This window comes from Podarcis cretensis (genome assembly GCF_951804945.1).
Source record: "Podarcis cretensis genome assembly, chromosome: 6".
NCBI classification, from domain to species: domain Eukaryota; kingdom Metazoa; phylum Chordata; class Lepidosauria; order Squamata; family Lacertidae; genus Podarcis; species Podarcis cretensis.
The window spans coordinates 58,277,549-58,292,619 of record NC_137175.1 but is presented as its reverse complement, the minus strand read 5'-3'; the positions used below and the strand labels follow the sequence as shown (position 1 = coordinate 58,292,619).

The window sequence follows — 15,071 nt, the reverse complement described above, 5'->3', positions numbered from 1 at the left end:
AGTTGTAATCCAACAACATCTGGGGACCCACAGGTTGAGAACCGCTGATTCTAGTCCAACCCCCCTGCAATGCAGAAACACCAGCTAGATCATATATGACAGATGGCCATCCAAACTCTTCTTTAAAACCTCCAATAAAAAGAGAGTCCACCACCTCTCATGTCTCCAAACTTTGGGTCCAAAGTTCTTAAGTTTTGAACACGCTGCCCCTGGCTGACCTTTGACTCCTACTCCTGCCTGTTAGTACTGCAGTCACCATCATATTGGAGTTTCAAAATTTCATTGTTCTATGCCTGCCTGTGCATGCACTTACTCAAAACTACCACTGCATATCAAGAAATACTATAGTGGTTTCATACTTGTGCAGCACATACTCAGCAGAAGATTTGAACCAGAGATGTCAGCAACAATAACAGATACACAGCATGCTTCCATGCATGGGCGTAGCCAAGGGGCGGACAGGGAGGGGCAGCTGCCACCTAAATCAATAAAAATCAATAAAAATACATAGCAAACTGAGGTTCTGCCTTCTTGGTGGTGGCACCTGCCCTGTGGAACGCCCTCCCATCAGATGTTTATTATTATTATCTCTAACAAATATCCTGGCTGTGCCCATGCGAAGTATGATACTCCATCTGATGACTGGCACTCCAAGGACTTTCTGCCCCTCACCTTAGCTGGAGGGGATGTCACCTAAGCTCTGATAGTGTCTCATTCAGAATATTCAAGAGAGATCCTCAACTAACAGGAGACCATCTGCTATCATTAATTTTCATTGATGAAATGTAAACTCTCCATACTAGGACATAACAACTTTTCACCCTTCAAAGAGCATTTCTGTAGACCTTTATCTGTATCTAACAATTCCTTGCAGTTATAATGTCACTTGGCCAAGTTTAGAATTTTGTCCATCTCCTCTGAGATGGAGACTTCTAACAGATTAGTCAGCATCATCCAGACAATAGTCTGCCATGTGCTCAAACCTCATGGGAGCAAGATGCCCTGTGCCAAAGGTGAGTGCAGGACAAGGAAAGCATCCAGTCAAACACAGCCTGATGGCTAGACTGAGTTTCATCGTAACAAGCATCTGATTAGCACTGGTGTCTTCAGAATGGGTTTTTTAAACAGGTTTCTTGAACTAATAGCAGTTCCATTCGTAACGTTTATCAAATAGGCATACATTGAAAACTTGTATGCAGTTGGCAGCATTTACAATTTGGTAATTTAATAGCCTATTTTCAGGGCGACAGCTCAGTGGCTGGACATCTGCTCTGCATGCAGAAAGTCCCTGGTTCAGTCACCAGCATCTGCAGGCAGAGCTGGGAATGCCCCCGTCTGAAACTCTGGAAAACAGCTGCTAGATGCAGACCCGCATCTAGCAATGGTCTGATTCAATGTAAGACAGCTTCCCATGTCCCTAAAAGAAAACTGATTAAACAGGACAACTGCATTTTAATGTAGTAGTTTTGAAGAAAATGACTGAAGCCCTAGGCATATTTATGTGGGGGTAGGATCCATTGTAATAAATAGGATTTACTTGCAAATAAGCCTGCACAGTGTACCGTACCTCTGAAAGAAGTATGAATCTTCTACCGTAATACTTCTGCAGTAATCTTCTGCAGTAATACTTATGATCTTTTTATTATTACAGTGGTACCTCAGGTTAAGTACTTAATTCGTTCCAGAGGTCTGTTCTTAACCTGAAACGGTTCTTAACCTGAAGCACCACTTTAGCTAATGGGGCCTCCTGCTGCCGCCGCGCCGCCAGAGCACAATTTCTGTTCTTATCCTGAAGCAAAGTTCTTAACCTGAAGCACTATTTCTGGGTTAGCGGAGTGTGTAACCTGAAGCGTATGTAACCTGAAGCGTATGTAACCCGAGGTACCACTGTATATATTTTCAATAAACAGCACTTAGAATTATTTTGGACACACTTATAAAGGAAGTTAGAATCCTGCATATAAAGTTCTGGGTCAAATGAACATTTGTGCATTGGAGACACTTGGAGCCAAACTGGCAATAGCAGACAGTGTGATGTGTTGGTGGTGCTCACCTGACCTCCCAACAGCACCGTCACTGCTGCTTACCGGGAAGAAGAGGGGGAGGGGCAAGGTGGCAGGGAGTTTAGTGTGGTGCAAATGCACCAGCAGAGTGTTCCTGATGGTGCATTTGTATTATGCCAGCCTCCATGTTCCCTTCCACTCTCCTTCCTGGTAAGCAACAGCAACTCCGCTATCAAGAGGTCAGGGGCCACCATGCAGCCCACTACTACAAACTGTATGTAATGGGTCCACCATTAATTTATCTACCCTATTCACGTACAAAGTAAATGAAGAGATCTAAATATAAGAGGAGTCCCATCCTGCAAACCTTATTTCCTCTTGGTCCATTGGTACCTAAGCTTTTATAGGCTGAGGATCAGAGTCACCCTTAGCCAACCTTCTTGGGGTTGGTGGGTGTGATCTGAAGTGAGTTTAGCACCTTACACTTTCACAGGCACAGAACCCCCTTCTTCCTACCTTCTGCTGACAAGGTAGAGCTGATGTGCATCTTCATTAGGGTGAAGGGGAACATGAAGAGGTTTATACTAGCAGTGAGATTACTTTAAAAGCATTTAAAATTGGTGGAGGAGGTGGCAGAAAAATTGTGGGAGAGGGGTTGTGGGTCAGGCCCCCAGACCAGAAGTTAGCCATCCCTGCCGCAGTCCATTGCTCCAAGAGGTTCTCTCCATTCCCAGCACACCTCAACTTTCAACACCTCACCAGGGATAAGAGGAAGTTTTAATTTTGATAAAATCCTTAATATATATGTATAGTATTATAGTATAGCTTGAAATCTTCAGAGACACGCTAATGAGGAGAGCCACATTTTGCTTTTTGTTTCTTGATCCAAATTCTAGATAGCTAAATGCAATGCAATCTTCTTTTACAAGATGGGCCATAATGCTGTGATGGTGATAATTCTCTGTATTTCTGCTCAGATTTCCTAAGTTAAGCAAAATGTGTGTTTAGTTAGGAAAACACTCCACCACCTTAAGCATCTTTCTGTAATGTTTTACAGCACTGATATGCACTTGTTCTGTCCCAGCATACCTCTCGTGGGCTTTGCAGATTTGCAGATTTGCAAATTACATGCTCATAGTAGGGGGAGTTGTATTTCTGTTGTACATAAACTTAGATTGCTTCTTTCAACCATATGTGAAGAGTATTATTTTTTCTTCCATGTCCAAAGCCACTAACGTGTACTAGTAAAATACAGGCTTGCAACATTTTGTAAAATGTTTTGCGGGTATGTTTATATTTGAACTGGCCTGTCAATGAAGTGTCTTTAGAAAAATAAAGGCATTTCCTACAAACTCTTTCTGTTTGTCAGAGGTGGGGAACATCAGCCCTTAGCCATGCTGGCTTATGGGAGCTGGAATCCAGAGAACTTCATGTTCCCCACTCCTGTTTTATATGAATTGGTTATGCTCCAGAGATGAAATACATCCTTCTCTCCCCTCCCCGAGACCTTAAAAAATGACCTTGCAGTAGCAAACCAGGGAAGCTGGTGTTTCTGTTCTGCCAATGATAATCGTGCTACATTTAATCATCACTAATGTTGTTGACAAAGGGGAACCTCGCTAGTAACCTCTTACTTAGGAAGGGCTTTTCCATAGCAAGCAATTAGGAAATGAGAACATGACCGGGAGGTGAATGAATGAAAACAAACAAGCATCTTCTAGCGACTGCGCTGGTGGTTAATACTTGACCATTACTTCTTGACAAGATTAATGCCTTTCTAATCACACTAATCCCCTTTGACAACTGTATCCATAATCCATCTATTTCAAAGCAATATCCAGATGGCTTCTGATGGAGGAGGAAGAGAGCAAGAGAGAGAGGCATGAGATGAATGGGCTTTGCAGGCAGCTCCTTATGTTTCCCTTTCCCAGGGTTTATGGCATTTGAGGCTAACCCCATTCAGAAAGAGACTGACAGTTATTTAAGCAGAGAGCCATGCGGATTAAAACAACTGCACTTTATAAATAAACTCACTTTAATCTTAAAAGTGCAGGAGCTCAACTTTGTGAATCATTTGGCCAGTTTTATTGTCACATTCAGAAATAATGTGAGAAAAGCAAGAATGATGGTTGTGTTCACATCAGCACCTGAAAATGGTTTCCAAACCAGGAGCTTCCAGGTAAAGATATATCTGCCACGTTCCAATAACCTTTTAGCTGAATAGAACAGACAAGTAGATGGTCCATTATCATTCTGTCACCAATTCAAAAGTATTGCCAGCTGTCATTGTCAAAGCAGTAGACCAGGAATAGCCAGGAGATGCCTTTATTAAGGCTGATGTATATACAGGTTGGGCTCTTTTTCCATCATGTGTCAACAGATGCTTGAAGCCAAGTGTGAATATGTGACAATTGAGTTTAATTTAACACGTTTCCTTTTCTACATGTGTTGCTATTAACTCTCTTGTAAGACCACATTCACACCATACATTTAAAGCGCTATGGTATCTTTTAAACAGTCATGCCTTCCCTCAGAGATTTCTGGGACCTGTGGTTTGTTAAGGGTGCTGATAGTTGTTGGAGATACCTATTCCCATCACAGCTACAATTCCCAGAATGGTTCAGTAATATATTCCTCTTCACAGGGAATTCTGGGAACTGTAGCCCTGTGAGGGGGACTCTCAACACCCTTTAGCAAATGACAGCTCTCAGAATTCTTTAGGGAGAAGTTATGGATGTTAAAAGTGATACCATAGCATTTTAGATGTACAACGTGAATGTGGTCTTAGCACTATGCATTACAGACAACAACCAATTTACACGTGTCTAATTGACATGCGATTGTGCGTGTGGTGCCAAACCCGAAAGTGACCAGAAAAAGTCACTAAAAGGGTGTGCCAGGGCAGAATGTTTTACACAGGCACCGCTGACGCATACAGGGTGGTGATGTCCAGAACATAACCGCCACACAAAACAAGGATGCCTGTATATGCAGTGGCCTTAATTGTCATCTTTGGCAAGTAGATTTACTACTTTGTTATTCAGTGTAAGCCATCTGTCTTTATTAGGCTATACTGTATATACATTCATACATATACAAAGAGAAATACCTTCCCCTCACCTTGGGTTGCGTTGTTTTTAAAATTTGGTTTGCTATTCCTGGGTTCCGCACAGAATTCTGCATTTAGATTAGCAACATTTAGCCTTAGTTTGACTCTCCACCCTTTCAGGAGGCACCCCTAATTAACTGCTTCTAAACAGTTAATTACTTTTGTGGACTTGCCCCTTACAATTCTAACTCTTCTCACTACATTATCTGGTGACAGCGTAATCTTATTACAGATGATGATCTTATTAATGAACATGCTCCAAAGACTGGGCAATCTCATTATTAGACCCCTCTAGGATTTGTCACCTTGAAGCTAATATATGAATGGACACTAACTCTAGGCCATACCACGATTGGTGATCAAGCATCATCTGTAACCAAGCTGCTGTAAATATGTGAGAGATGTGGCAGGTCATGCTGCACATTTTGTTGGATTAATATCTGAACTGGTCATCATTTTCTTCTACCTTAATGTTCTTTGCAAATTGTGAAGTCTACCCATGACTCTCTTCCATGATAGCTATGTAGTAACTCTAGTTTGCCTTGGAATACCAACTGCTGGGAATCAAAAGGGAGGAGAATGTTGTTGTGATCATGTCCTGTTTCTGGACTTTCCATTAATATCTAGTTGACCAGAACGAGGAGAGGATGCTAGACTTGAGGGGCCTTTGGTTGGATCCAGCAGGGCTCTACTTAAGTTCTTATGAATCTGATAGGTCAAAGTGAAACGTTTTCTACATTTTCTTTCTTGTTTTAGTATTTGGGTGAATTATGTATATCCAAATTTAACTCATCAGGAAGTCTTTCCCTGGAGTTCCCATGGTGGTGGGATATCATGTGAAAATTTATTTCTGTCTTTCTTTTCCTTTTTTGAGACTAGAACAGTAGTACTGCCATGGGCTAAAAAAGAGAACGAAGAAATCCTTGTCTCCATTTCCTTCCACTTCCCTTGTTGTCTCTCTGCTATGTCTTTTGGTTGCGCTGTGGTCTAAACCACAGAGCCTAGGTACTGCTCTGGTTCCCCAGAAGCGGCTTTGTCATGCTGGCCACATGACCCAGAAGCTGTCTGCAGATAAACGCCGGCTCCCTCGGCCAGTAAAGCGAGATGAGCGCTGCAACCCCAGAGTCGTCCATGACTGGAATTAATGGTCAGGGGTCCCTTTACCGTTTACCTATTCTGTTAGGGCAGAACCTGTCCTCTTGCAAGGCTGTGTACATGTCATACCTTTAAAGCACATCCTGGGAATTGTAGTTTATCCCCCAAAGAGCTCCAATTCCCAGCGGCTTTAACAAACTACACTTCCCAGGATTAGCCACTTGTTTAGTAAGTTAACAGCTCCTTATTACTTCAGCATTATGACCATGTGATTGTAGTAAAGTCACTCTAGATTGCATGGTGTTCATATCTTGGCAATCTGACCGTAAAACAAATACGCTTCATGCAGAAACAGGAAGACTTTGTAAGTGGGTGTTGCATTGGGAGAAAATAAGTGACATGAAATGCTACTGGGATCACAGTGAAACTGTAAAAAAAAAAAAAAAAAAAAAAGCAGCATTGGTGGACTCACGTATACTGCATAGTTTCACTGAATAGACATTCTGCTTATTTTCACTGATGTCATTATGGCACAAAACAACCTCATTGTGATTTACTTTCTTTCAGAGTAGCCTGGCAGGCCGGATTATAATGCAGATGTTCTCAGAAGTTAAATATGTTAAACAGACTTTCTGGAAAGGGTTTATAGTGACTTAAAAAAAAAATGTTGCAGGAACACTCTGACCACCTAACAAATTTGCTTCCAAGGCCTTGATCCTTTTGCTTTTTATCTCTTCCTTTTATCTCGTTAATTGAGCGATACAATCTAGTCTTTTATATAGAACATTTCGTACAAAGATTTCCATAATAAAGGACAAAAGTGGAAAGGACCTAACAGAAGCAGAAGACATCAAGAAGAGGTGGCAAGAATATACAGAGGAATTATACCAGAAAGAAACGGATATCTCATATACCCCAGGTAGTGTGGTTGCTGACCTTGAGCCAGACATCCTGGAGAGTGAAGTCAAATGGGCCTTAGAAAGCACTGCAAATAACAAGGCCAGTGGAAGTGATGGTATTCCAGCTGAACTATTTAAAATTTTAAAAGATGATGCTGTTAAGGTGCTACACTCAATATGCCAGCAAGTTTGGAAAACTCAGCAGTGGCCAGAAGATTGGAGAAGATCAGTCTACATCCCAATCCCAAAGAAGGGCAGTGCCAAAGAATGCTCCAACTATCGCACAATTGCACTAATTTCTCACGCTAGCAAGGTTATGCTTAAAATTCTACAAGGAAGGCTCAAGCAGTATGTGGACCGAGAACTCCCAGAAGTGCAAGCTGGATTTAGAAGAGGCAGAGGAACCAGAGACCAAATTGCAAACATGCGCTGGATTATGGAGAAAGCTAGAGAGTTCCAGAAAGACATTTACTTCTGCTTCATTGACTATGCAAAAGCCTTTGACTGTGTCGACCATGGCAAACTATGGCAAGTTCTTAAAGAAATGGGAGTGCCTGATCACCTCATCTGTCTCCTGAGAAATCTCTATGTGGGACAAGAAGCTACAGTTAGAACTGGATATGGAACAACTGACTGGTTCAAAATTGGGAAAGGAGTACGACAAGGCTGCATTTTGTCTCCCTGCTTATTTAACTTATATGCAGAATTCATCATGCGAAAGGCTGGGCTGGATGAATCCCTAGCCGGAATTAAGATTGCCAGAAGAAATATCAACAACCTCAGATATGCAGATGACACAACCTTGATGGCAGAAAGTGAGGAGGAATTAAAGAACCTTTTATTGAGGGTGAAAGAGGAGAGTGCAAAATATGGTCTGAAGCTCAACATCAAAAAAACGAAGATCATGGCTACTGGTCCCATCACCTCCTGGCAAATAGAAGGGGAAGAAATGGAGGCAGTGAGAGATTTTACTTTCTTGGGCTCCATGATCACTGCAGATGGTGACAGCAGCCACGAAATTAAAAGACACCTGCTTCTTGGGAGAAGGGCAATGACAGGCCTAGACAGCATCTTGAGAAGTAGAGACATCACCTTGCCAACAAAGGTCCGTATAGTTAAAGCTATGGTTTTCCCAGTAGTGATGTATGGAAGTGAGAGCTGGACCATAAAGAAGGCTGATCGCCGAAGAATTGATGCTTTTGAATTATGGTGCTGGAGGAGACTCTTGAGAGTCCCATGGACTGCAAGAAGATCAAACCTCTCCATTCTGAAGGAAATCAGCCCTGAGTGCTCACTGGAAGGACAGATTGTGAAGCTGAGGCTCCAGTACTTTGGCCACCTCATGAGAAGAGAAGACTCCCTGGAGAAGACCCTGATGTTGGGAAAGATGGAGGGCACAAGGAGAAGGGGGCGACAGAGGACGAGATGGTTGGATAGTGTTTTCGAGGTTACCAGCATGAGTCTGACCAAGCTGCGGGGGGCAGTGGAGGACAGGAGTGCCTGACGTTTTCTGGTCCATGGGGTCACGAAGAGTCAGACACGACTAAACGACTAAACAACAACAATGTGTTTGGATTATTAATGTATTTGGATGACTTTTATTATTTCACTTTTTAAAGTTATGGCGATAAATGCAAAAAAAAATTGAACGATACTTCTGCTAATGTTTTTAATGCATTTGAGTAAACAGCAGTTTGCAATTTTCATTAAAAAAAAATCTGACAAATGCCATCTCTTAAGAAGGTATCTCTTTAACTTGCATCTGATAGCATTCACCACATTTGAACACAGCAGTTAAAATATAACTGTGAATTAATCACAAGTTCCCCTCCAGTACCTGGGGATTAAAGGAGAGGAATTCTAGGGCAGAGAGTAAAAATACAATACAATGAAGCTAAAAATCTGTTCCCTCTGTTCCCTCTGTCCCCGCCCCTGCCCCTCCCCCCCCAATGCATTGAACTGAAAACAAAACCTGCAGGATTAAAGATTGGCAAGCAGTTAAGCAGTGCATTTTCTTAATTAATTTACTGGATGAGTGGAACCTGATGGCTTAATCCTACCACTGTGTTTTCACCAAATTTGTTATAAAGGTTAAGCTGCCTTTCAGCCTGACCTCTAGACAAATTCATCAAATGACATTTGTCATGTCTGGGGAAATTTTGGTGTCTAGAATAAATTAATAATTTTCACTAGTTTGTTTGGTTATTGTTAATTAATAGTGTTGAAATCTTAGAAAACAGCCCCGCCCCTGAAGCTTTGTTACATATCTTACCAAATCATGCTGCTGTTTCCTGCCACCCATTCATATTTTTGCGTATAAAAGGAAGGTTGAGTGGTGCTTCTTTCAATATCCCACACCTTGCAAGTTTCTAATACCCCCCTCTCTGCCCACCCAGATGTTCACATCAGCATGGCTTCATTAGTGTCAGATTTGTTTCTGTTTGTGCAGACACCAGGGAGTATTGGCGGGCAGGAGTGTCTTTACCCTGTGCAAAGGTGTTCAAACCTTGTCTAGAGAGAAATTAGGACTCCAAATGGTTTAAGAAAGGGTGCATCATTCAGTAGTTTTTACGACAAAGCACAAGATATAAATGCATTTCAGGCAACTTTGTGCGAACATGGATTAAAAGCCAAGTGCTGGAAGTGTACATTCCAGTTTCCTATCCTACTTCCATGTAAACCCGTACGGTGTTGCCTCACTGCGTTCCCAGAAAAATACTAATTCCAGGCTGAGTTTGTATACACAATCACATTATCGCGTTGGCCTGATCTGAGGTCTTATAGCTTACAGAAATTATAGGAATTACAGAGATGCAAAAATTGCAATATTTCAAACTTACCTGTGATTTAGGTCATATTGCACATGGTGGTGCTTCTTTTAGATATGTGCCGATGTATGTTTGAGTTGGGAAGGGGCTGTAATCATCTGTACATCTGTACTCGTATCAGCCCACATTTGAAAAGAAATAGCATTCCAAGCCCCACTACTCAATCTGTAATAGAAGAAAAATGCAGAAAATGGGGGATCAACATAAAGTAATAATTGCATTTTTTCTAATAATATTTATGTTATTAGAATTTTTTTTAAAAAAGATGCAACCTATTGCCTTTTTTTTTTAAGGATGAGTTTTGCATTTATAACTTACAGTGTACAAATGGGGGATCAACATAAAGTAATAATTGCATTTTTTCTAATAATATTTATGTTATTAGAATTTTTTTTTAAAGATGCAACCTATTGCCTTTTTTTTTTTTTAAGGATGAGTTTTGCATTTATAACTTACAGTGTACAAATCCTGATCTGCTTTCAGGACTGTCAATCTAAGTTAACTAGCATCTGAGATATATCTTTACCGTGTCCATTTCTTCTCACAGCCTAGAGCAATAGATCTCATTCAGAAAACATGTGGAAACGGTAACACATATCTTGTTTTTTCTTTCAACAGCTTGATGTCTGGGCTAGCAGCCCTTGATGCGAAGACATCTAGTCGATTAGGCATCATAACAGTCACATACTACCTTTGGACCACTTTTGTAGCTGTTATTGTGGGAATCATTATGGTCTCCATTATCCATCCTGGTGGGGCAGCCCAGAAGGAGAACACGGAGGAAAGTGGGAAGCCAATCATGAGCTCTGCAGATGCCTTGCTGGACTTAATTCGGTAACTACATTCATTCTTACTGCTTTTATGAAAGGTAAAATCTTACGCATCCTGTAACTTTGTGGGGCATTTTAAGATACATTTTGAAGTCTGTGAATTCTCCATAGGGTAGATCAAAATAATCACCAGTTTCTGAAAATACATGAAATATAATTCTAAAATGCTCGGGGCGAGGCATATTTTTACATCCTGCATTTATGTGAATTGCCACCAAGAACCTAAAGGACTGGCAATGACAGGTGTAACTGAGACTGCTTTGCATACAGGATTTTAGCCTGTGTGAAATGGGCTTAACTCGGAGAATGGGAAGTACTGAATGGGACGACCCTTCTTTCTTTGTGGCCACCATTTGTCTTAACAGCTGAAGGAAGATATCAGGCTATTATCTTCCTGCAACTTATGAGGAGAAAGTAGAAGTGGTCCATTGTGCTGGTGGCCCCGCTTCAATTTGTTTGAATTCCCTCAACTCCTGTTGTTTTCATATGCTTTTATACTACTTTTATGTTATGCTTTCGTTTTAACAATATTGTTGATTGCTTTCATGTTGTACACCACTTAGCAATTTTTGAAAAATACTAAGCAGTTTGGGAACGCTTTTAAATAAATGAAAACCTGTAACCCGGGCATCCAAGTTGACCTTGTCTGGGACGGCAAGAGAAAGTGGCCTGTCTCTTGGCTGACAGAGAAGAAATCAACTTGGCTGAGAGCTGGACTCCTGCTGAGGAGGCTAAGCCTCTCTAAATATGAAGCGACAGCAATAGCTGGCTGCCTGGGACAACAGCGTTGTTGCCAGATAAACAATCCCCATCATTTGTTTCACTAGCGTTCGCATAGTGGTAATACTTGATGTTGAATAGTTATGTATTCTCCATTCAGGCACTTTTGGGTGACGAGAGGATTATAAATGCTTTTAATAAGTAAACAAATCATCCCCAAATGTCACGGTCCATCATCAGGGGGCAGCCACCGAGACCACATAACACCAGTCTTGAAAGACCTACATTGGCTCCCAGTACGTTTCCGAGCACAATTCAAAGTGTTGGTGTTGACCTTTAAAGCCCTAAACGGCCTCGGCCCCGTATACCTGAAGGAGCGTCTCCACCCCCATCGTTCTGCCCGGACGCTGAGGTCCAGCACTGAGAGCCTTCTGGCAGTTCCCTCATTGCGAGAAGCAAAGCTACAGGGAACCAGGCAGAGGGCCTTATCGGTAGTGGCACCCGCCCTGTGGAATGCCCTCCCATCAGATGTCAAAGCGATAAACAACTACCTGACATTCAGAAGACATCTTAAGGCAGCCCTGTTCAGAGAAGTTTTTAATGTGTGACATTTTAGTGTGTTTTTGGTCTCTGTGGAAGCCGCCCAGAGTGGCTGGGGAAACCCAGCCAGATGGGCGGGGTACAAATAATAAATTATTATTATTATTATTATTATTATTATTATTATTATGATCTGTAGTCCAACAACATCTAGGGACCCCTGGTTGAGGAAGACTGAACTAAAGCCTGGCTCGTACTGACAGAGTGGCATAGGAACCTTTCTTATGACTGGGTTTCATACTGTTTACGTAACATCTGGAAGGAGGGTCTATTTGAAGATGGAGTTTGGATTTGATATCCCGCTTTATCACTACCCGAAGGAGTCTCAAAGCGGCTAACATTCTGCTTTCCCTTCCTCCCCCACAACAAACACTCTGTGAGGTGAGTGGGGCTGAGAGACTTCAGAGAAGTGTGACTAGCCCAAGGTCACCCAGCAGCTGCATGTGGAGGAGCAGGGAAGTGAACCTGGTTCACCAGATTACAAGTCTACCACTCTTAACCACTACACCACACTGGCTCTCATACAAAATATCTGGTTTCTTTCTATGTCAGTGTTTCCCATCCATTAATCAATTTTCTAGTACTCTATAAAGATATTAATGAAAGCAGATTTCACTGTGTGGGGTTGCACATCTGTAGCTGTGGCCTCTATTTTACTTGCATCAAGTTTTAATATACTTTTGGTTAGGGAACATCCTAGTAGTTTGTTTCTCTGATATACACTGCATGCGGGGCTCCCCCGACACCTTTATTATGACCCTCTGGGTCATCATCCTTTTTATTGCACATTCATGATTATTCGTGTACACGATGTTATTAGGGCACATATTACACATAATCCCACTTTCAATGTCTGCAAAAGTTTTGGGCTGATCGCACTGCTTTATTTCCTATCAATGTATATCCATAATTTTCTGCTGAAATTGATGGCATTTGGAATTACATGCTCAGCAGAATTTGACCCAAATACAGAATCCTGGTTGAAGGGGCACACTTTACAGCATTGAGACGTGTTAATTATTGGGAATAGCTGTTTGATAGTCCCATCTAGCTAAAATGGAATTGCAACAAGTCATGCATGCTCTAGCTCCAGATAGGTCTCCTCTCTCCATGCCTAGAAAGGTCTTACCTTTGTCCCTCTCCTTTCCAATGGAAAACTACTCTTTAGCAATAGATCGGAACAAATGGCAATCCGGGGGAATCCGAATTGCCATTTGCTCCAAGGAAGTGTGGATAACCCAACAGGCAATCCACAATCAGATCTCCCAAATCATAGAATCATAGAATCATAGAGTTGGAAGAGACCACAAGGGCCATCGAGTCCAACCCCCTGCCAAGCAGGAAACACCATCACAGCACTCCTGACATATGGTTGTCAAGCCTCTGCTTAAAGACCTCCAAAGAAGGAGACTCCACCACACTCCTTGGCAGCAAATTCCACTGTCGAACAGCTCTTACTGTCAGGAAGTTCTTCCTAATGTTTAGGTGGAATCTTTTTTTTTTGTAGTTTGGAACCATTGCTCCGTGTCCGCTTCTCTGGAGCAGCAGAAAACAACCTTTCTCCCTCCTCTATGTGACATCCTTTTATATATTTGAACATGGCTATCATATCACCCCTTAACCTCCTCTTCTCCAGGCTAAACATGCCCAGCTCCCTTAGCCGTTCCTCATAAGGCATCGTTTCCAGGCCTTTGACCATTTTGGTTGCCCTCCTCTGGACACGTTCCAGTTTGTCAGTGTCCTTCTTGAACTGTGGTGCCCAGAACTGGACACAGTACTCCAGGTGAGGTCTGACCAGAGCAGAATAAAGTGGCACTATTACTTCCCTTGATCTAGATGCTATACTCCTATTGATGCAGCCCAGAATTGCATTGGCTTTTTTAGCTGCCGCATCACACTGTTGGCACATGTCAAGTTTGCGGTCAACCAAGACTCCTAGATCCTTTTCACATGTACTGCTCTCAAGCCAGGTGTCACCCATTTTGTATTTGTGCCTCTCATTTTTTTTGCCCAAGTGCAATACTTTACATTTCTCCCTGTTAAAATTCATCTTGTTTGTTTTGGCCCAGTTCTCTAATCTGTCAAGGTCGTTATGAAGTGTGATCCTGTCCTCTGGGGTGTTAGCCACCCCTCTCAGTTTGGTGTCATCTGCTAATTTGATCCGGATGCCCTTGAGTCCATCATCCAAGTTGTTGATAAAGATGTTGAATAAGACCGGGCCCAAGACAGAACCCTGTGGCACCCCACTAGTCACTCTTCTCCAGGATGAAGAGGAACCATTGATGAGCACCCTTTGGGTTCGGTCAGTCAGCCAGTTACAAATCCACTGAGTGGTAGCATAGTCAAGTCCACATTTTACCAGCTTCTTTACAAGAATATCATGGGGCACCTTGTCAAATGCCTTGCTGAAATCAAGGTAGGAAACATCCACTGCGTTCCCTTCATCTACCAGGCTTGTAATTCTGTCAAAAAACGAGATCAGGTTAGTCTGACATGCTGACTATTGGTGATCACAGTATTCCTTTCTAGGTGCTCACAGACTGTTTGCTTAATGATCTGCTCCAGAATCTTCCCTGGTATTGATGTCAGACTGACTGGGCAGTAATTATTTGGGTCCTCTCTTTTCCCCTTTTTGAAAATAGGGACAACATTTGCCCTCCTCCAGTCTGCCGGGACTTCGCCTGTTCTCCAGGAATTCTCAAAGATGACTGCCAGTGGTTCTGAGATCACATTTGTCAGTTCTTTTAATACTCTTGGATGCAGTTCATCTGGCCCTGGAGACTTCAATACATCAAAACTAGCCAAGTATTCTTGTACTATCTCCTTAGTTATTCTGGGCTGTGTTTCCTCTGCTGAATCATTTGCTCCAAATTCTTCAGGTCGGGCATTGTTTTCTTTATTGGAGAAGACTGAGGCAAAGAAGGCATTGAGGAGTTCAGCCCTTTCTGTGTCCCCTGTTTGCATTTCACCATCTTCCTCTGAGTGAC

General features: G+C 42.2%; 1 protein-coding gene across 2 annotated transcripts in view; it reads left to right on the top strand.

Annotated features, from left to right (window-relative positions):
- Positions 1-15,071, top strand: part of SLC1A7 (solute carrier family 1 member 7) — a 44,008-nt gene that overhangs the window by 4,146 nt on the left and 24,791 nt on the right. The window contains exons 1-2 of one of the 2 annotated variants that reach the window (XM_079980747.1): positions 3,678-3,735; positions 10,553-10,768. In XM_079980747.1, the coding sequence (XP_079836873.1) occupies positions 10,557-10,768 (212 nt within the window). In that variant the 5' untranslated portion in view covers positions 3,678-3,735; positions 10,553-10,556. Of the gene's footprint in view, positions 1-3,677; positions 3,736-10,552; positions 10,769-15,071 lie in introns of those variants that run through there. The other variant, XM_079980746.1, reaches the window with a different exon arrangement.